Source organism: Perognathus longimembris, chromosome 10 (genome assembly GCF_023159225.1).
Source record: "Perognathus longimembris pacificus isolate PPM17 chromosome 10, ASM2315922v1, whole genome shotgun sequence".
Classification (NCBI taxonomy): Eukaryota; Metazoa; Chordata; class Mammalia; order Rodentia; family Heteromyidae; genus Perognathus; species Perognathus longimembris.
In genome coordinates, this window is record NC_063170.1 from 64,107,746 (window position 1) to 64,128,874 (window position 21,129).

Here is a 21,129-nt window from a genome sequence, read left to right on the forward strand (position 1 = left end):
AGAGCGGAAATCTACCTTTTTATGTGAGAGGTGTTGTGCAAGAAGGGAAGGGATCATGTGGCAGCCATATTTGCAGGTCAAAAAATAGGCTGAGAAGACAGTAATTCAAAGTATCTATATCTATCTATCTATCTACCTATCTATTACCTACCCACCTATCTATCTGTATATATTTAAGAAATATATATACACACACATATATACATATATATGACACACCCAGTAGATAACATAAATGGCAGAGGTAGACTAGATAGAAGCTGGAGCCAACCAGAGAGTATTGGAAGCTACCAGAAAGTTCCAGCTGTTACTACTCCCTTCCTGCTTCTGTTGCCTTCTGAAAGAGTGAGCACAGCACCTCAGATATTCCAATAATATGCAAAAAATATGGCAGGACAAAATGGACTGTTACATAAAGTCTTTCCATTTTAAATTATTGGCAGACTCACCTAGTTTTGTCTTGATTTGCTTTTGACACCACTGGAGGCAAAGCTGGCCAGGCTGCATCACACGGGTAGGCAGACCCCATTCCACTTGCAGACTTCTGGCTTCTGGGCTTTATCTACAGAGAAGTGGAGAGCAGCACAGGCACTGGTTACAGAACCTGGTGTTGTAAGAAAGGAGGAGGGAAAGCCAACATTGGAACTGGAGTTGGTAAAGTAGGTGGTGGACTCTTGGATAATTAATGGGTGGGATTCATGAATGAATCTCATTAGAGAAGGACTTGTCTTTCATCTTCATGGCATGGCGATCTGTAGTCCACAAGTAGAGACGCATTCTCTAAGCAACCTGCAGACCTTTCCCTGAATGCTCTTTTTCCAAGTGTTTACTTGGGGGAAGGGAGGGTGCTAGATATGAGCTAAGCGGTAGAGTGTGTGCCTGGCATGCTGGAGGCCCTTCCCACAGCAAACTCTTCTGGGCAGATCACCTACTAGCATGAAGACATTGTAGACCCAGCACCTATGTTCTAGTCTCCTATTGCTATGTGACTTTAAGTAAATGGCTTCAATTCTCAGAGACTGTATTTACCCTTTTAATAAGGAGAAACTTCTAGTGTTTTCATTTTTCTATCATCCTTTACATATCTGGTCTTTCTTCCTCAGACTGTTCCACCCTCTAGCCCTAACCAATAGCTTACTTTTTCAACTTAGAGGTTTTTCCCTGAAGACCAGAACTCAGTTTGCCACATTTTAAAAGTACTTACCATCCTGCTGGGTAATTGTAATTAGCTGGTGCCTTGGGGATCCTCAAAGTAGGACCGTGCCTTTATTGTTACCATTAAATCTCCACCTGAAGATACAATCTTGATTCTTTTATTTAATCAAAGGTCTAAGCTGAGTACCAGTAGCTCTCATCTGTAATCCTAGCTACTCAGGAGGCTGAGAACTAAGGATCTTGGTTTGAGGCTAGCCCAGGAATGCAGCTCCAAGAGAATATCATCTCCAAAGGAAATGGAAGTATAGCTCAAGTGGTAGAGTGCCAAATTTGAGCAAAAAGCAGAGAGAGAACATGAGGCTCTGAGTTCAAGCCCCAGCACAGGCACACACACATGAAAAAGAATGGAGACCTAATTTCTCAAACTCCTCTAGTGTTAAATAATGTGAAAGAGTTTATCTAGGACCAAAGAGACATGAGTCCCCATGTCTAGCTTTTTTCTAGTTCTAGAATGTTAAGTAATACCTCTTTTACAAAACCTTGGGAGAAATCATCACCCTTTAGACCATGGTTTGGAAAATGGATGGTAGTTGGGTAGGTGGGAAGATGAGTAAGGGAAGAGTAGACTCATAACGAAGTTAAGAAAGAAGGCAAGAGTGAAGACATAGCTTTGCAATTTTGGAATTCTGACCCTAGCTAATAACCTTGGATTGACCTCCACAACAAAGAAATGGAAATGTGGTATGATCAGAACTGCTGAAAGCACACCAAAGGAAAGAGGTTGGGGAGAGGGGAGACAAATACATCCTTCCTGCCAGCTATGAATGAAGCCCGATAGAACAGGTACAGGCGATAGCCTGAAAATGCAGAAATTCCATAGGCGTCCCTGAGAAAGGTACACATTCTGTGAATAAACCTTTAAAACCTTTCACAAGATTTGAAGCTCATTTTTTCAAGCAGCTGCTGAAATGAAATTGATGGGAATGGGAGCTGCCAGAAGTATTTCAGGCAACCAGGCAAATTGTTAGCTCAACTAGAGATGATCAAGTGAAACCTCTCATTTCACAGATACGAAAACTAAAACCCATTGAGGAAAGTGATTTGAAGTGCCGTGCCCTTTCTCAGGGCCTAGGATCAATATGCACACTGGTGCTTGCTTCATTGAGCTAGGCCTAAAAGATTATAGGCATTTTTAGAAGAAAAATTGGGTAACGATTACTATTTAGTTGACACTTCTTAGTACACCTGCTCCCTCTCGGTAACTCTCCTATAAGCTTGTCTCTGCAAAACCTTCCTCCCACCACCACCCGACACAAAAAAAACTCCTCCTTGCATTTATTTTTCCCAGTAGAAATCTTTTCAGACATACAGAAAATTCTTTGATAATAGCACACAGGGTATATAGGGATAATAAAGCAGGTCAAGAAAAACCACAAGGGCATTTGGCCTGCCAGAAAAGATCTGCAGGACTTGGTGTAAAATTTCAGGAAATGATCTTTATTTCTGTTGAAAGAGGATGAAATATGAGAATAAATTAAAACTAGAGAGCTTGGGATGTTTCCATTTCAAATAGCAAATCAAATGGTATAACCCTTTTAAGCCAGGGATTTAGACTTTTTACACACACACACACACACACACACACACACACATATTTGTGTTAATTCATTTCAACTTCTGGATCTAGGCTATGTCTAAGAAACTTCCTATGCCCAGAAGTCTGCATCAAAAGAAGCATTACTGATAGATGGATGCCAAGTGTCCACAACATGACAGAAACCACATAGGCTGACAGTAGAGGAAGGAAAGTGAGTGCTGTGGTCAAAAGGATACTCTCCCAACCCTTGGTTGCCAACTCAATGTCTTCTTTCCTTTACAAGAATTGATCAACAGGAACTGGACTCCCTCTGTGTCAGTTGGATCCCAAGGAATTTCCCTGTAACTTGCTATAGACACTGATTACTGCATATACATTTAATGTTGGAGGATAGAAATTCCTTTAAGGGATGGTGGACTACAGGAGTAGAATATGGATCTGCCATTCAATACGGCATCCACTACTTCCTGGTCACAAGGCCCAAGGAAATGGCTTAACATCACTGGGTCTTGAGTTCCTATCTTTGAACAAAGAAGAATAAGGATGGTGTCAAGTCTGTGGCTAGTGGCTCACACCTGTATTCCCAGATATCAGAAGACTGAGATTTTAGGATTGCATTCTAAGCCAGCCCAGGAAAAAGAGTCTATGTGATTTTTCAGTAAACTATCAAAGTGCCCCATGGGAGCTATGACTTGAGTAAAAGAACACACTAGCCTTAAGGAAAAAGCTAAGGGACAGTGCCTAGGCTGTAAGTTCAAGCCCTAGTAGTGGCACCTAAAAGAAGAAGATGAAGATGAAGATGGAGGAGGAGGAGGAGGAGGAGGAGGAGGAGGAGGAGGAGGAGGAGGAGGAGGAGGAGGAGGAGGAGGAGGAGGAGGAGGAGAAAGAGGAGAAAGAGGAGGAGGAGAGGAGGAGGAGAAGGAGAGGGAGAGGGAGAAGAAGAAGCAGAAGGAGAAGGAGAGGAGGAGAAGGAGGAGAAGGAAGAGAAGAAGGAGAAAAGGAGGAGGAGGAGGAGAAGAAGAAGAAGAAGAAGAAGAAGAAGAAGAAGAAGAAGAAGAAGAAGAAGAAGAAGAAGAAGAAGAAGATATAATACAGTCTTCCTGAAAAAATAATGTACATAAAGCAGTTAGAATACCCAGTGTTTTGTTGTTCCAAGGTGGGAGTATCGGTCTATTTTATTATCATTATGCCAGGATCATACCCCCACCAAAAAAAAAGAAAAAACCATCTTCTGATCTTGATTATATCAAATGCAAACACAGCCTTTGGTTTAATTAGCTGAATCAAGCACTTAGTGTAAATAAAGGTCTGATGGGCCTTTATTTAGGTTCCACTGCAGGATCTACTATCACAAGACTGATTCTTTTTTTTTTAAGGGAGGGGTGGGACTACTTTCCCTGGAAATGTTTCTTTTGGATTTATATTTGAAACCAGCTGAATTCACTGAGCTCTTGCAAGGGCCCAAGGTAAATCAAAGAAGCAATTTATTACTGAAAGCCAGATGTGACCTTGCATCCCATCGGCCGCCCGGTTCTCCTGAAGGGCAGGGATGAGAAGCTTCAGCGCTTCTGGATGTGTCTTAGGATTTATTGGAGCTTGGTTGTTTAGCAAGGGGATGCTCAGCTGATACTCCTTGGTGTATGGGGGGGGGAGGGGGGGTCACTTATGAATCTTTCTACCTTAAGGAAATTGTGTTTCCTACCTTGTATTGGAGACAGACATAAATTAAGGTGATGAATTACCAGGGAACAAATGGGATCTCAGCCATTTTAAGGGAATGCGATGAGTTTCTCTCGTTTGGTTTTGCCTTACCATAGAAGAATGACCTTGTATCTCTCACCTCAGGAGATTGGCATTTATGGGAGGGGGGAATCCTAAGGAAGGATGGGCTTGTTTTGTGACTCTCTAAACTGAGATCCTCAATCAAGCAACACTAGTTTATGCTGGAATGTGTTAGAAATGCATATATACAAGTCCCAGCCCAATCCTTCTAACCTGAAACTTGAAAAATGGGCCAAGCAATCAGTGTTTTTAATGGAGCTCTGCATGATTTTAATGTGTGCTTGAATTAAAAGACACTAATATAATCCACGATGTGTACTGCACATTAACATCAACTGTTGATCTTTTTTTTTTTTTTAATTTTGCCAGTCCTGGGGCTTGGAGTCAGGGCCTGAGCACTGTCTCTGCCTTCTTTATGCTCAAGGCCAGAACTCTACCTCTTGAGCCACAGTACCACTTCTGGCTTTTTCTATATATGTGGCGGTGAGGAATCGAACTCAGGGCTTCATGTATGTGAGGCAAACACTTTATGACTAGCCCATATCCCAGACCCTAACTGTTGATCTTTTTAAAATAAAATAAATAATCCAAGTGCCAATGGCTCACACACATATTCAAGCTGCTCAGGAGGCTGAGATGTGAAGATACACACACACACACACACACACACACACACATTAATTCATTAAAGTACTTGGACTCCTCTGTAGGAACTCTCCCCAGCAGCTCAGAGTACATGCAAAGAACCTTCTCGGGATCCAGTTTGCACTGGATCATTCTTTGTTATTCTGCGAATCAATATTTTATGAGATCACTACACAGCTCTCCCATGTAGCCAAGGCTCAGGACCAGGGCTGTCATCTGGCCCTGTCACTTATTATCATGGGAAAATGGAGAGGGCAGGCTGAGATTTAGGAAATCTCGCCCTTCTACCTCCTGGCTCTGTAAGATCTCTGGCCTCAGTTTCCTCCCCCGTGAAGAGGATTCAGAGTACCTGTGTTGTAGGATTGTGGTGACGACTAAATGTAGTGATGGTGACAAAGTCTCTGTAAGCATGTGGGGAAAGGAGCCATCAAGATGGCAGCCACCTTCACAAAGGCAGACACACACTCTTCCAGGTCTTTATGGTTTGTTCCTGATTTGGTTAAGACCGGCCAACGCAGACAGCCCCAGACAGGTGAGTGTGTGTTTTCACACACACAAACAAATCACAAATAAATCATGGCCCAAACTTAGCTCCTCATGGGCACAAGAAAGGAAACCAAAGATGCTCACATGGGACACCCCCAAGCTACACACACTTCTGAAGGGACAGAGGTCGCCTCTTTGCTAGACAGCCCCTTTAAGAGAAGTCTCAGTGGGAGAGAAAAGGCTGGAATCACTGGCCTATCACAACTCTCCCTGTGCAAACACTGTCCTCTCTCCAAAAGATTCATGATAATAATAGCATGCCAGGCCTGCCTCATAATTCTGACATTTCCTACACATGTCCTTTGAGCCTTTGTACTCAGTCCTGTGCGGTCTTGAAAGGTAGGGATGCCCATTTCCCCCTTTTACAGGTGGAAGAAGGGCAGTTCAGAGAAGTGGAGGAAGTGGCCTGCAGTCACCCAGCAGCCAAAGCCTTGTGGGGTAGCAGATTCTGTGCGTAACCTTAATGAGGTTTCCATTTTCCCCCCTTTCCCAGCTGTGTTCATCGGGCTCCACTGCATATCAATAGTATCTTGCTCCCCTGGCCCCGACTTGCAGGATTCTTTCTGCTTTCTTCCCTCATCATAAAACAGTAGCAGGACACATCATCTTCTGCACAAATGAGCCTTCCAAACACAGTCAGTGGCCAGACAGTCTCAAAGTCTCTACATATCACTGGTGCCCTGTGGTGAAAACAAACAAATGCCCCATCCTTGGGGCCTCTGCTTGGACAGCAGGTGACACCTGTTCCTTCTGCCTTGGCAGGTTTTGTACAGATGGAACCGACAAAGCAGCACATCTGTCATCGAAACAAATAAAACATCTGTGGAGCTGTCATTGCCTTTCGATGAAGATTACATCATCGAAATTAAGCCATTCAGCGACGGCGGGGATGGCAGCAGCAGCGAACAAATCCGAATTCCAAAGATAACAAGTAAGAATGTCTCCTTTCTCCCCAACCCCCTGCCCTACCCATCCGCTCTCCAGGTGAGCCAAGACTTGAAGGAAGTGAGGCCTGCAAAGGAAAAGTGATCATGCACATGAGCAACAGCGCCCTCTTTCTTCCAACATGGAAGTCTAAGGGCCACAGGCAATTTCATGCAAACAAGTTGGTCCAGTTTAGACTGATTAATAATACAAATCAACAACAACAACAACAAAATAGATTCAAGAATCCCCACATCAGTCATGTAGACAATTTTCAAGTTGACCCAGGTGACTTACAAACACAGAAAGGCCCAAAAGTACAGCTGGCAAATTTATAACATGACTTCACCAAAGGAAGATACCAAAGGTTCTTCAAAAAGACAATGGCAGAGGCCAGGTGCAGAGGCTCACACCTGTAATCCCAGCTGCTTGGAGACAGAGATCAGGAGGTGTGCCCAAGGAGATCTGCTCATGTCAGCTAGTACGCCAGAAATGCTAGGGCACACCTATAACAAAAGGACTGGGGTATGGCTCACCTGCCACAGAAGCTTAGCTCTATGAAACAACATAGTTCATGGTCTAGAGTTGAACGTATTTTGAACTTAACGCTACTTATTTTGAATGGGTGTGTGGAATATATATGCCCCAAATATAGATTGCTAGTTAGATGATTGATAGATAGATAGATGCTATAGTCAAGATTGCCCTCATTTTCAAATAAGGTTGAGTAATGTATGAGAGAATTCTTTTCTGAGTGATTTCATTCCATACTATTCTCAAGGAGAATGTTTACCAGTATCTCAAGTATCTTATTTTTAGTTGTTGTGGGGGTCCGGTGTTTTGAAAAAGGTGAACACATAGGGACAGAAAGTGGGTTAGTAACGGGCAGGGGCTAGCCAGTAGGGGGTGCCATCTAATGGGTATTGGGTTTCCTCTTGACACAGTGAAAGAATTCTAGAAGTTGACCATGTGACAGCTGAACCTACACAGGCACTCACTGCACTGAATTGCACTCAATACACTAGTTTAAATGGTTGCTTTTATATTTGGGGCCTTTTACCACCACAAAAAAAAAATAGATTATCTAAGATACTCTTAAATATACAAGCAAAAATTTCCACTGGCCTTCGATTTCAGCAATCTACTAGTCTAGAAGACACACAGACTATGATACTGTTGTTTGAATACATCTTATTACTGGAAAAATGTGTTTTCCTTCTTTAGGAATGGCATTATTGGATCTTGAACTCAGGGCCTTAAGCTTTTTTTCTCTCATTGCTGGTGCTCTACCACTTGAGCCATGCCTCCACGTCTGGCTTTTAGCTGGTTAGTTGGAAATAAGAGTCTCTCAGATTTATCTGACCAGACTGGCTTTGAACAGTGATCCTCTGTTCGTAACCTTCAGAGTAGCCGGGATTACAGGGGTGAGCCACTGGGGCCTGGCTGAGAGATGCTATTTTAAATCATGGGTCAAACTCTCACTACAGAGCTCCTCTGTTAAGTGTTTTCTTGTTATTTTCTGCAAGGAAAGAAAGAGCTTATGATATCTTACAGATACAATCTAATCATACTAAAGGGTCCAAGCAATTTAAATTTCATCACAGAATTCAAATTCCTCAAATGAGAAGAGGAACAACTCACTGGCCCCTTCGCCCTTTCTCTGAGCTGCCTTTTGTCTCAGTGGGATTGAAAGCAGATAGCAGCTAATAGGCAGGACTTCAGAGGTAAACTGAGTCCCCATGGATGCAGGCTTCAGAACTTAGCTGGGAGTTACCCACCATGTTGAAGTGAATATTTACAGCACCGTTTTTGCATACAAACACGAAAGGGTATTTTGAAAATCGAAGGGCAATAGGATTGAAGATTTCATCACACAAGACTTTGATGAGAGAGAGAGTCAGATGTATGCTAAGACGTGAAAGCCACAAAAACACAAGAGTTGACATAACTCACTTGGTTAAAATCGAATACTTTCTTATCATTGCAAGCATGTGATATAGACTAGCTGATGGTTCTTGGTTTTATTCATTATAAAGCATATGTTGAGCAATTTATACTGAATGAATAATTATTGGATGACTGTAATGAATGTGATTGTGAATAGAATATGCAAAGGTTCTGACTTCAAGCCCTAGTGCTGGCAAAAAAAATGAAAGGAATAGTAATTTTCATATTGTTGAATAATTTTCATAATCATAACATTTATCAATATTGTTACTCGTGATACTGGAGTTTCTTTCCACATTCAATAAGAGCATTCTCACTTTACAAAAAAGCTTTAAAAGAATTCAAGGGATGTTACATAAATCTCCCAAGTTCATAGCTAGGTAATCACAGAATTGATATTAAAGAGTCACTGAATATTGGCACTAGTGGCTCACGCCCGTAATCCTGGCTAATCAGGAGGCTGAGATCTGAGTTTCAAGGTTCAAAACTAGCTCAGGCAGGAAAGTCCACGATACTCCTTTCTCCAATTAACTAACAAAACAGACAGAAATGGAACGGTGGCTCAAGTGGAGTGAAAAAGCTAAGTGAACACATAACAGGTTCAAGTCCAGAGTTACTGAGGAATGCAGGGGAGGGATAGTGTTGGTTGAGATGGGAGAGAACGACCAAAAGAGTGACATCTATCAAGACACAGGGTATTACTAAATGGGTTTGTGGAATGGCAACCCCTTTATATACTTCTTAAATGTAAAAACATATATATTTATTTTTTTAAAAGAGTTACTGAGGCATAATGAATCATTTGCAGAAGAACCAAGCTAGTGGATCTGGTTGGGCACCGCGGCTTCTCTTTCCTCCATAGTTCGAATGAGGCCAGTGAATTTCGTTTTCTCTTTGCAGATTCCTATGCAAGAGGCTCCGGGGCTTCCACTTCGAATGCGTGTACACTGTCAGCCATCAGCACCATAATGATCTCCCTCACAGCCAGGTCTAGTTTATGACAAAAGTGAGCGAAAGGACTTGCTATTTATAATCTAAACAACATCTAGCTAGTTGTTTTTGAAGATACCCAGTACTAAGTGATATTGTGGTTCGAGTACATCTTATTACTGGATAAAAAAAATGTTCTTTTGCTTCTTTAGGAATGGCATTATACAATACTTCCTCAAAGCAGATCTAGCTTTGTCTGAAGTTTCTTGGGAAACTCTGCGATGCACTGAAGACATCTATGACATGGTGTTACCAAAGCAGTTTACATATATGTCCTTATATGCATATTTTTTATTCTATATTTAGTGTTTTATAGACTTTTTTAAAGTTAACATATAATGTAGATATTGATTTCCCCCTTCCCCCTCTGCTATAAAATGCTATGGGCAACACAACCATACAGTTATGATTTGAGACTATTTCCTTTAAAGATGAGAGTGTTGAAACTCATCTTGGTAAATAACTTGCAAATTACGTGTACAGTTTTACAAGGAACAACTGGAGGCTTGGTCTATAACTCAAGGTTGCTGTATATAAATTACTCTTTGCTTTGGATCAAGTCTTTTATTTTTTATTTTTTGGCTGGTCCTGGGTCCTGAACTCAAGGCCTGAGTGCTATCCCTGAGCCCTTTAGTGCTCAAAGCTAGCACTCTACCACTTGAGCCACAGCGCCACTTCCAGCTTTTTTTCTTAGTTCATTGGATCTAAGAGTCTTATGGACTTTTCTGCCCAGGCTGGCTTTGAACCATGATCCTCAGATCTCAACCTTCTGAGTAGCTAGGAATACAGGCGTGAGCCACCAGCACCTGGCTGATGGAGTCCTTTTTGACGTTACAATATATCCCCTCCCCAGTTGTGAATTTTGTTGGTCAACACAACTTGAGATGGTTTCAGAAATGAGTACAAATCTCAACAGCTAGACTTACTGCCCCAAAGGCATCTCATGCAATACTCCCATCCCTAAATTTAGCATCATATGATGAGCTTTTTTCCTTGATGCACCGTCTTTGTAGTAGCATTATCTTAGACGTTGACTTTGAAGTTACATATCTTGTAGAAACCTAGACCAAAAGTTACTTTAGTCAACCAAGTCTTTCAAATGATAAAAGATAATTTGCCTATCTATAAATGTATGTTTGAATGTAAATTTTTTTAAAAAAACATAATTCTCTGTCAATGGATTTATAATTTCTCTACAAAATTTCTTATCTATAACATGTATTTCCCTGTTAAAAATAGCCCCTTCTTTAAAAAAAATCACCTATAGAGTTTGAAGATGTCTCCTCTTTCAGCAAATAGTTGCTCCGAAGAATTTTTCATATGACTCTATAAAAGGATCTTTAGTACAATCGTCTGGTAACTTGTGGATTCTGCTAATTTTGCAATAGCTAGTCTAGTTGCTTTATAAGCTTTACCTTATAAGTCTTAAAACCACCACACATTGGAAAAATGACAATATCACAAAATCATATTCTTATGAACTATTTGTTATGTTTCAGGAGGGTTTATGTAAGCAGACACTACTGGACCCGTAATATAAAAGGCAATGAGATTTTTATATAAAAATGTTCACTTGCAAACATACTACCACCTTTTCTTTCTTCTCAGAAAATACACATTTGCCTGTAATTTGTCTTTTTTTTGTTTTGCTTACAAATGACATAAATTAACTTTTCAACCTTCTAGTTATACTCATCCAATAACGTCGTAATCAAGATTCCACTTGTGTGAAAAATTAGATGGTAACTGGGAAAAAAATATTGTCAGTATTTCAAGCTGTGTTCTTCTCTTAGTTTGATATGGTTACTTCTATGTTACAATAAGATTTAAAACCACACACAGAAAAAAAATCAACAAAATAATAAAATGAATGAAAAAAATACCCCAAATAGTTCCCAACCCCAGTGTAAACTATATTTACCAGTGATCTAGCATATGTAATCTTTTTTAAGGTATTGTTAATAAATATTCTGTCATTTGTAAAGATACTTGTCTTCTGGGAGCATTTTTCCTACCTTGCCTGTCAGGGAATTTGTTAACTTACCCTTGGGCTAGTCCATAACTTGGGTCACAGAGGGACTGAAATGTCTCTGGCTGGGACCCAAAGCTGAATGACCCTGAGTTATCCCTTTGAAATTGACAACCCTGAAGACACCATTTCAAACCCTCTTTGAAGATCAGATTTGAATAGTTTCTCCATGAGCCAAGTCTTTTGCATAGTTAATCAATCGAAACCTATCTAATTGTGCCCTGGACCCCTCCCTTTGCCAATAAAATGATCAAATTGAAATGAGAACACCTAAAGGCCCTTCTTAATCTAAAACACCTTATCTCTGTATCCAACCCCACTGAACCCTCCCTGGCCCCTAACTCTGCTTGCTTTTGGTCTCACCTCTGTGCCTTCTGATCTCATGGCTACCCCCTCCTGAAATGCCCTAGCCATTTGCCCATACAACTCTTCACTTTCTGAGGGAACCATCTGGTCCCAGCTCCTCCGTGAGGTCTTCCCACCAGTCAGTCCTTGGTCACGATCTCCCTCTGAATTTCCTGCCATCTTTTCATTTAGGAATTAACCAGGTACAACTTTTGGAAAGAATGCCTGTATTGTTAACTTGCATTTTAACTTCACTCCTGTATTGTTGTTACGTACTTTTCCTTGTTATGTATGCCTTGTCTTCCCAACTAGATTGTAAGCTCCTTGAGGGCAGGGATGTTGGTCTTCTCTTCCATGTACTCTCCATAGTGCCTAGCACAGTGCCTTGCAATAAATACTCATTGATGAATTGATTGAAGGGGTCTTTGAAGTAGCATTTTGCATCAGTTGCCTGCCTGCGTGACATAGAAAAACCAATCCAGGAAGACCATCACCAAATCCCATCAGTTGGGAAGTCTTAGTGGCGCCTAAATTTCTGTCTTGATGAACAACTTTCATCTCTCAGCATCATCATGTGAGTGAATGGAATTTGATGTGTTGGCTTCCACGGTTATTCCAGGTAGCACCCACTGCTTGTAAGACACAGAAAGCTAATAGGGCTCTGAGCACAAATCCCAATACCTTAAAATACTAGCAAGAAAAGGAACAGAAAGCTGAGCAAACAGAAAGGAACTATGTAGCATCAACGAGATTCAATCACAGAAGCCCAGAATAGGACAAAAGAAGCCTTGATGAAAATAAGCACTGGGGCATTCTAAGGATGCAAATTACGGGAACTTGGGGAAATATTTTCACTGTATACTTTGGGGATTCAATCTGATCAGTTATTCACTTTGATACCACTCTGCTTGTTACCGAAATTCTTGTGATCAATGTGGGTCGCTCAGGCCTGATGTTTTTAGAATGTGGGAAAACAGCTAAGACTGTGTAGGCTCTCTAGGGAACATTCTAGGCCCAAGGGCCAAACCACACGCTTGGGATGAATGAGTCACTGTTTAAGGTTTCTAACCAGAAGGAGGAACACTAGGAAAATTGGCTTTGCTTATTTAACCTGTGCATGTGCCTTGCCTTAGCCTCCTTTTGTGCGCAATCCAATCTACCTGTGACTTAGCTGTATAAAAGGACATCCTATCCTCAAAGGCCATTGGTCTGTCACAGAATGCATACATTCCATGTAAAAAACCATCACCATCCATGTGGGTGGTAGAAGACCCGTATCATGAACTTCATTTCTCAAGGAAGTGGTGAGTTCTTCCAGCCTATGAGGTGTGAGGTGCCATCAGCTCTTAATCACAGTGACTGAGTTATTCCTATCATCAAAATGTTGGTTATTTGCATCCAAGAGTAATCTAAATCCTGATTGATCTTTCCTCCATCTCCTTATTTTTAAATCCATGCATTTTTATTGTTATTATAAAGGTGATGTATGGAAGGGTTACACTTGCATAAGTCAGGTAATGAGAACATTTCTTTTTGAACAATGTCACCCCTTCCCTTACTCTTTCCCAGTTTTTCCCTCCCATCCCCACCCCAGGTTGTATAGTTTGTTTTCAACATAGTGTTCAGTGAGTACCAAGGCTGTATTTGTTCACCCTTTGTCCCTCTGTATCTGTGCTCCCCCTCGCCCTCCCAAAGACAAACATACAAACAAGACAAAAGGAAAAGAAGAGAAAAACAGAAACAAAGAAAAGCCTCCTGTTTTCGTTTCCTGGAGTTCATTTTGATAAACACAATTTTTTTCCTCTATCTTCTTACTAACTCTGCCTTACTCCAAATATGCTAAAAAATGTTATTAAAAATATATAAATGGCACTTTCTTAAAATACTTGAGCTACTAAAATGCCAGGTAATTTGATGGACTATCAACTACCAGGTGATTTTTTTTACTGTATTTGATTATGACTGCTTCCCTTCTTTTCCCAATTCACATCTATCATCAAGGTTTGACTGTATTTCCCTGTTGCTACAACTAGGACAAGGTTCTTGCTAAAAAAAGAAAAAAGAGAAGAAATTACAAGGCCAACAATAGTGATTTGAAGGATACGCTGTTAAAATCAAGGATTTAAAGTCAATCTGTGAACATATCCAACACTATTCTGAAATAATTCATTCATGACATTCAAGGGAGTAGAATACCTATTGACATTCCATATGATTTTGCCAGCCCTCTGCCACAGTACAATTACTCTATGTAAGCCAAGCTGTCTATTCTGTAAGTAAACTCCTTTTGCCCTTGTGCTAAATGGGCCATGCAGGTTAAATGTTCCAATTCCACAACTCAAGTGTAAACTATAATAGTCAACAGAGTTCACAGTTTAAGCAAAATTGGCCTCTGTATTTGATCCCCAACAATTTGTGGTCAGTTATTGATTATCAGAGTTATAGTAATGCAAGAAACAAAGGAAGTTACAAAAAAAAAAAAAGGCCAACTACATGACAGGTCTGAAAGTCTAGAAACTACCAGGCTGAGGTACTTACTATGGATGTAATTAAGTGTGACATCTTTGATCTTGTCCACTGAGCATTTCTTACTGTTCTTACCATTTGGTTTATGAGATAAGATAGACAGGTGCAACCAGAAGGCCAAAGTAACACAAACCATTATGAAGTTGGAACTCGAATTCTGAACTCTTGATTTCAACTGTGTGTGTGTGTATGCATGCAAGTGTGTGTGTGTGTGTGTGTGCAAGTGTGTGTTAGCTTTTTGTAGCTGTGACCAAAATACCTGAAAGAACTTAAGGCGAGAAATTGTTGTGGCATGTGGCTTCAGATGGTTTAGCCCACAGTCCTTGGCTCTTCTGGGGCCATGTTGAGGTAGGACACCATGGAAGCGGGAAATGTGGAGGAGGCTCCTCACTTCATGGTGGACAGGAAGTAGAAAGAGAGGACTGTTGCTAGGTTTAACATGCAAAGGCATACCTTCATTGACCAACTGCACACAGCTAGGCTCCACCTAAAGTTCCTACAATCTCCCCCAATACCATCACCCGCTGGGAGCAAGTGCCTAACCCATGATCTTGTAGCAGATACTTCATGCTCAAACCTAGATTTGAAGTATTGAAAGAGAAAGAAGACGGAGTAAGGAACTCTGCTCTTTACTTCAGCTAGAGGATTGTGCAGGACAGAGTCAACAAGAGGGAAGTGGTGAGATGGGAGGGTAGAGAGGATGTTCTGAAGGAGAATGAGCTCTCACAGTGAGGGAGAGGATAAGGTCCGTGAAGGGGCTTGAGTTATTTAGCCAGGGACTGCTGTACGGTGCAGGGGAGTGGCAGGGCAGTCAGGTACAGGTGGAAGAGAATGTGGTGACAATAGGGGGGAAGGCAATGAAGCTAATAGTAATGTGTGCAGTATGAGACAGTCTCATTGTAAAGCAACCTGCTAATTCACTTACTATTACCATTTTTTTTAACATGGAGAAGGGATGCTGAGTAGTTCAGAGGTGTGTTCTAGGTTATTCGATTGAGCAGAGGCCAAGGGATTAAAATGCTAGTGACAGGGGCTCAGAGGCTCATTCCAAATACTAGATTTCCTTTTCTATGTATAGATTATAGATACATATTTATAGGATGAATAGATAGAAGATAGATGATAGGTAGATTGATAGATAAATACATAGAAATGATAAATGACAGGTTTCAGATTATAAAAGGTATGAATGTATAGATATATTATAGATTATAGAAAATAGAATATAATTGATTGATAGTAGATGAGGGGGTACTAGGGAGGGTGGGGGTAACAAGTTTGATAAGAAATGTACTCACTACCTTATGTATGTAACTGTAACCCCTCTGTACATCACCTTGATAATAAAATTAAATTTAAAACAGTAATTACATGATAGATATAGTAGATAGAAGGTAGATAATAGTTGTATAATAGATAAATGTAGGATAAGTACACAGATAGAAGATAGGTGAAGATACTTGATGTTTACAGATTATAAAAGGTAGGTATATATTATAGAAAATGGATGATAGAAGATAATTGATTGACAGTAGATAGATGATAGAAAATAGATAAATAGATAATAGAAAATAGATGATAGATAAATGAAGATAGAAGATAGATGTTAGGTAATTATATATGATAAAAAAGATAACAAATAGACATATGATAGATGTATGTCAAAGATACATGATAGACAGATTCTAGAAGATAGATAATAGGTGATAGAAGAAACAATATACAAATGAATAGATATATGATAATAGAAGAAACACAATAACCAAATGGAGAGATAGATGATAGATATACATAGATGACAGATAGCTAAAAGTCTAATAGGGCTGCTTTTCTTTCTTTGAACACAGAGTTTGAGTGTGTCTAGCTCTTTTTTCAAACTACTTTTCTTGTAAGATCAAAACTGCCAAATAAGGACACTCGGTTCAAGTTGGATTTCAGATGTTTTAATGCATACTATTTTTTTAGTGTATATCCTATACAATATTTACCTGAAATTCAAATTTAACTGGTTCTCCTCTATTTTTGTTTCCTGAACCTTAGAAGCTTATGCAGGGAGCTTATGCATTTCCACTGAGGCCATTAACTTCACATTCAAACTTTCAAGGCCTTGCTGATGTTTGAAAGTTGATAACTCGGCAGCTTTCATAAGAGAGTCCATTCCACAAAGCTTGCTTCTATAGTAATCTAAGTGGAATATTGCTTTCTAATGTGGAATGCATTTCCTGAACTCACTTCCTTTTTCCTTTCACCTGCTAAACTCAGTGCTTGCTTGCATAAAGGCACATGAGTCATGATTCTTCACCTCTGAGACTGAAAATTGTGAGTGGCATGGTAACTGTGAGAAGCAAACAAGCCAGTAATCCTAGCTACTCAAGAGGCTGAGATCTGAAGCTCCAGGTTTGAAGCCAGACCAGGCAGAAAAGTCCATGGGACTCCTCTCTAATGAACAACAAAAAAAAGCTACTCAGGAGGCTGAGCTAAGTGGATCACAGTTCAAAGGCAGCCCAGGCAGGAAAGTTCATGAGACTCTTATTTCCACTTAACTACCCAAAAGCCAGAAGTGGAGCTGTGGCTTAAATGGGAGAACACTAGCCTTGAGGATAAAAGATCAGGGACAGCACCCATGCCCCTACTTCAAGTCCCAGGATGGGCGGGCACGCACGCGCGCGCGCACACACACGCACACACACACGCACACACACACACACAGAGGAGAGAGAGAGAGAGAGAAATAAATAAATGAAGAGGTATCTGAGTAACATAGATGTAGGTTTGGTACAAACCAGAAATTGAAGAAAGACTTTATCCTGGCAAAGTGCTGAGTCTTAGAAGATAAAGTGTCATCAAGAGGAGAATAGCTGGGAAACATTGTTTTGTTTGATTACCTTTTCTTTTCCAATAAAGAAAGCTTAAGCAGAATCACGGAGCCATGAGCCCACATGGTGCTCATGGAGAAACAATGAAGATGTTGATCAGAACACAGGTTGTGTTTCTGCAGGCTTTCTCCAGAAAGCTGACAAGCCAAGCCTTCATGGAGTTTTTCTCTCCAAGCAGTTTAATTTGCAGATAAAGAGGAATTCTTTCAGGTGATGGAAGCAGATAGGGCCTTTAATACTGAGGAACTACTAAAATCCAGAAATTCATTTCAGAGGGTACTCTGATTGTGAGGATAAAAGTGAGGACAGAGGAGAAAATATTTAGGGGAGCCAATAAGCAGCTACCCCTCTCCAGTTTGAACAGCTTACTCCTCTCCTAACATGCCCCTTTCCGAATCATTTTGTTCATCTCTGTGACCTAAAACAGAGGGGGATGAGAAAAACCCAAATTGCCTAGCTCAACATAAAATTCTGAGAGACACAGTTTTTAGACTGGTTGGTACCCTGAACCCTGAGTTCCTCGTCGGAAATAACTCCACAGTCATTGTCCCAAAGATCCTTCGGCTAACATTAAACCTCTGTTAATTAGGCTCTTCACCTTTGCTCGGGCCATCCAACATTGCTTTCAGAGCTTAGTTTTACCTCCCAGATATCTGCTTGTTGTTTTTTTCTTTCTTTAACAAATTAACACCCAGGGTTTATTAATTCCACTAACAGATGGTCCTGACACATACAAGTCTCACCAAGAAAATGTTTGGATTTTTAATCAGGATTTTCTTTGCGCGCATGGGTTCTTCCTTCTCTTGCAAAAATAGCTTGAAAGCCTCAGCCATTTCAGTGAGGTTTGGGAGACAGAGCTATTGGCAAATGTGAACATCACCCTCCAATCCCCCTTCCGTCTCCCCAGCACTGCACCCAGACTGCACACAGCGAGTTCTAAATGCTGACGAAAGGAATGGGGGTAAAATTGTACAGTAGAGGATCTCTGATGACCTAGTGCTGGCTCTGACCCCCTGATTGTGAGTGAGCAGAAGAACGGGGCTTTCCCACTGTAGGGTGGCGGAAGGGAATCTGGATCTCAGCTTCGATGGTGGCCTTTTACCATTAAGTGAAGGCCCAAACTCTCGGTTGCGCCATCTTGGCTGATGAGAACAATATGCCCACAAAATGAACCACTCTTGGAGTTCAGTTCCTCTTAGAGAGCCATTTGTACATTGTAATTTCACCACAGCAACTAAGAGTCATCCAGGGCATGGTAGACTAATGGCTAGGTACACAGTATCTCTATCTCCTTCCAATGACACTGCCACAAGACGTATTTGCTTCACCTTCATGATGCTATATGCAGGCCCTCAGGAACTGTGCCAAATATTACTGTATTTCAGACATATGCTAGGTGTGACACTAGGGCTGAGAGAGGGCTCTAGCAGGTCCAGTTACTATTTATAGTTCTTCAAGCTCAAGTGCTCTGTGAGGCTTTGCAGATGAGATGCATTTTACATGTTCTCCTTGTACCGGGAGCTCACAGTCTGATGGAGAAGCAACATAGAGATTAGTGGTCCATCCTTGCTCCAAGAAAGGGAAGAAGCTCAAAATGAGTCAGCAGCAACATCCACCAAGTCTGCTTTTGAAGGCTTCATGGAGGAGGTGATGTTGGACACAGGCCCCCAAAGAATAATCAAATTCCATAGGCCAAGATTAAGGAAGAACAAGCTCACAGTCCACATGAACTAGGCTGCATTGGTACACACACACACACACACACACACACACACACACACACGTGCACCTACACGCACACGCACACACACACATATGCATGCATGCACACGAACCAGGCCAAGATGGTAGTGCCAACTCAGGAAGGGTGATAGCAGCTCCATGGAGCTCAAGGGGTAGCTGGCTGCTGAGGTCTAGGGAAATGTCTGTAACCTGAGTCCCACACCGAACCATGAACCACTGGCTGCACAAACAGTAAGAGACCTAGACCAGAGCTCCCTGCTTCTGATCCAGCCTCCTAGGTCAAGGAAGTTTCCACAAGGGTTAGGTTTCTAAACTCTGCTTAGAAGGATACAAAACAGGAAACAGCCTTCCAAAAAAGCATTTTTTGGGGGGATGGGGGGGAGAGCAGGTCTTTGCCATGACTTGTTCCTTCAGCTGGTGGCCTTTGTGTGGTGGTATTCATAAGAATTTCCCAGAGCAGTACTTCTCAACGTGGTCTCCAGACCAGAAACCTAAAATAACCATCGCTCGGGAACTATCTTGTTGGCCATATAAACTTTCAGATGCCCGTCACCCTCCCCGGACCTGTTCAATCAGAGCCTGAGGATGGGGCCCAGTCTCTGAAGTTGTAAGCACCCTCCCAGGACCTCTGATGATGCATGCTCATCTTGAAAGCACCTGACCAATGCCTTTTCGTATTTGTATACAAAGGTTTCTGAGGATGACTGTCAGAGATTCTCCATTGGCTGAGCGAGCAATCAAGTTTGCCAGTTACTTGGGTGCTCAGTGAGCCTTGCCTTCCTGGCCCATGCCTAAGCAAGCTTTAGCTTTCCATGACAATCCCCTCCTTAGTACAAGCACCACAGGGAACTGGCATCCTAGTATCCGCCTCCTAGTCTGGCCCTCAGTAGCTGCATCTATCTGCAAACAGCAGTGGTTCAGACAATGACCTGGAAGGCAATGGCAGGCTTTCCAAGATGAGAGGATGAGGCGTCACGTTCTGGCATTGGCCACTTGGGGGGAGAACAACTTGTAACTGACAGCTGTGGCAAGTGCTGTGCCTTTTGTTCTAAGCCCAGCCTAAGCTTTCTGCTAGAAAAATTAGATGTAGTAGTCACTGCATCCCCTTTGGAGGATCTCAACTGACTAAACCAATTCCAGAAAGCACATCAAGAGTGTGCACGGGTGGCTCACGCCTATAATCCTAGCTACTCGGGAGACTGAGCTCTGAAGATGTGTGGTTCAAAGCCAGCCAGGGCAGGAAAGTCAATGAAACTCTTACCTCCAATATGCTACTTAGAAAAAGCAGTGCTCAAGTGGTAGAGTGCTTGCCTTGAGCAAAAGGAGCTCAGGGACAGCGCCCAGGCCCAGAGTTCAAGCCCCAGGACCAGCCATGGTGGGGATTCCAGGACCCTATACAATCATCACCATTCAAGTCTCTTGTACCATGGTCCCCACTGCCCCATTTCTGTTCAGAACATAGCTATGCCTGATTCCACTTTCTGCCCCTCAAGAGGCCTGCAGTCTAGATGCATTCTCATAGAAGATGGTGAAGAGAGGAGAAGTCTCCCTATGGTTTGGAATGTTTCATGGGCTGGCCTGTGGAAACCCTTTGGAACTTTAGAGCTAGTTAGATACAGGATTACAGTTGCTCTGAGTGAGGTTCAGCAGCATCTATCTCTTCAGGAGGTTGATTCTTGGTCCACAGATCCCATCAAAACACTACTGTCTCTTGTACATAGAAGTTTGAGGTGAGTTGTGCAAATTGCAACACTTGGCAGGTGCAGGAAGTGTCTGTCTCTCTGTTCCAAATCGTGGGGTGGGGGGGTGGCGGGGAACAACAGGATATTCAGATTTGTCAAGTCACCTTGCCACTGGCAGGGAGATTTTGATGAAGCACACACTTTCAGATCTATCCAGCTCAATGGATTGCCTTGTAGCCACACTGCATTTAATTCTGAACACCTCTTGGCCAAGAAACGCAGTCCCATTCTTATCACAGAATCACATGTGTGAGCGTTGCTTTGAGAATGCCACAGTGACCA

General features: G+C 41.8%; 1 protein-coding gene across 1 annotated transcript in view; it reads left to right on the forward strand.

Annotated features, from left to right (window-relative positions):
• Window positions 1-9,660, forward strand: part of LOC125358073 (contactin-4-like) — a 404,061-nt gene extending 394,401 nt beyond the window's left edge. Inside the window, exons 21-22 of the mRNA XM_048354926.1 lie at window positions 6,488-6,656; window positions 9,497-9,660. Of these exons, the coding sequence (XP_048210883.1) occupies window positions 6,488-6,656; window positions 9,497-9,597 (270 nt within the window). The 3' untranslated portion in view covers window positions 9,598-9,660. The remainder of the gene's footprint in view (window positions 1-6,487; window positions 6,657-9,496) is intronic.
• The last annotated feature ends 11,469 nt before the right edge of the window (window positions 9,661-21,129 follow it).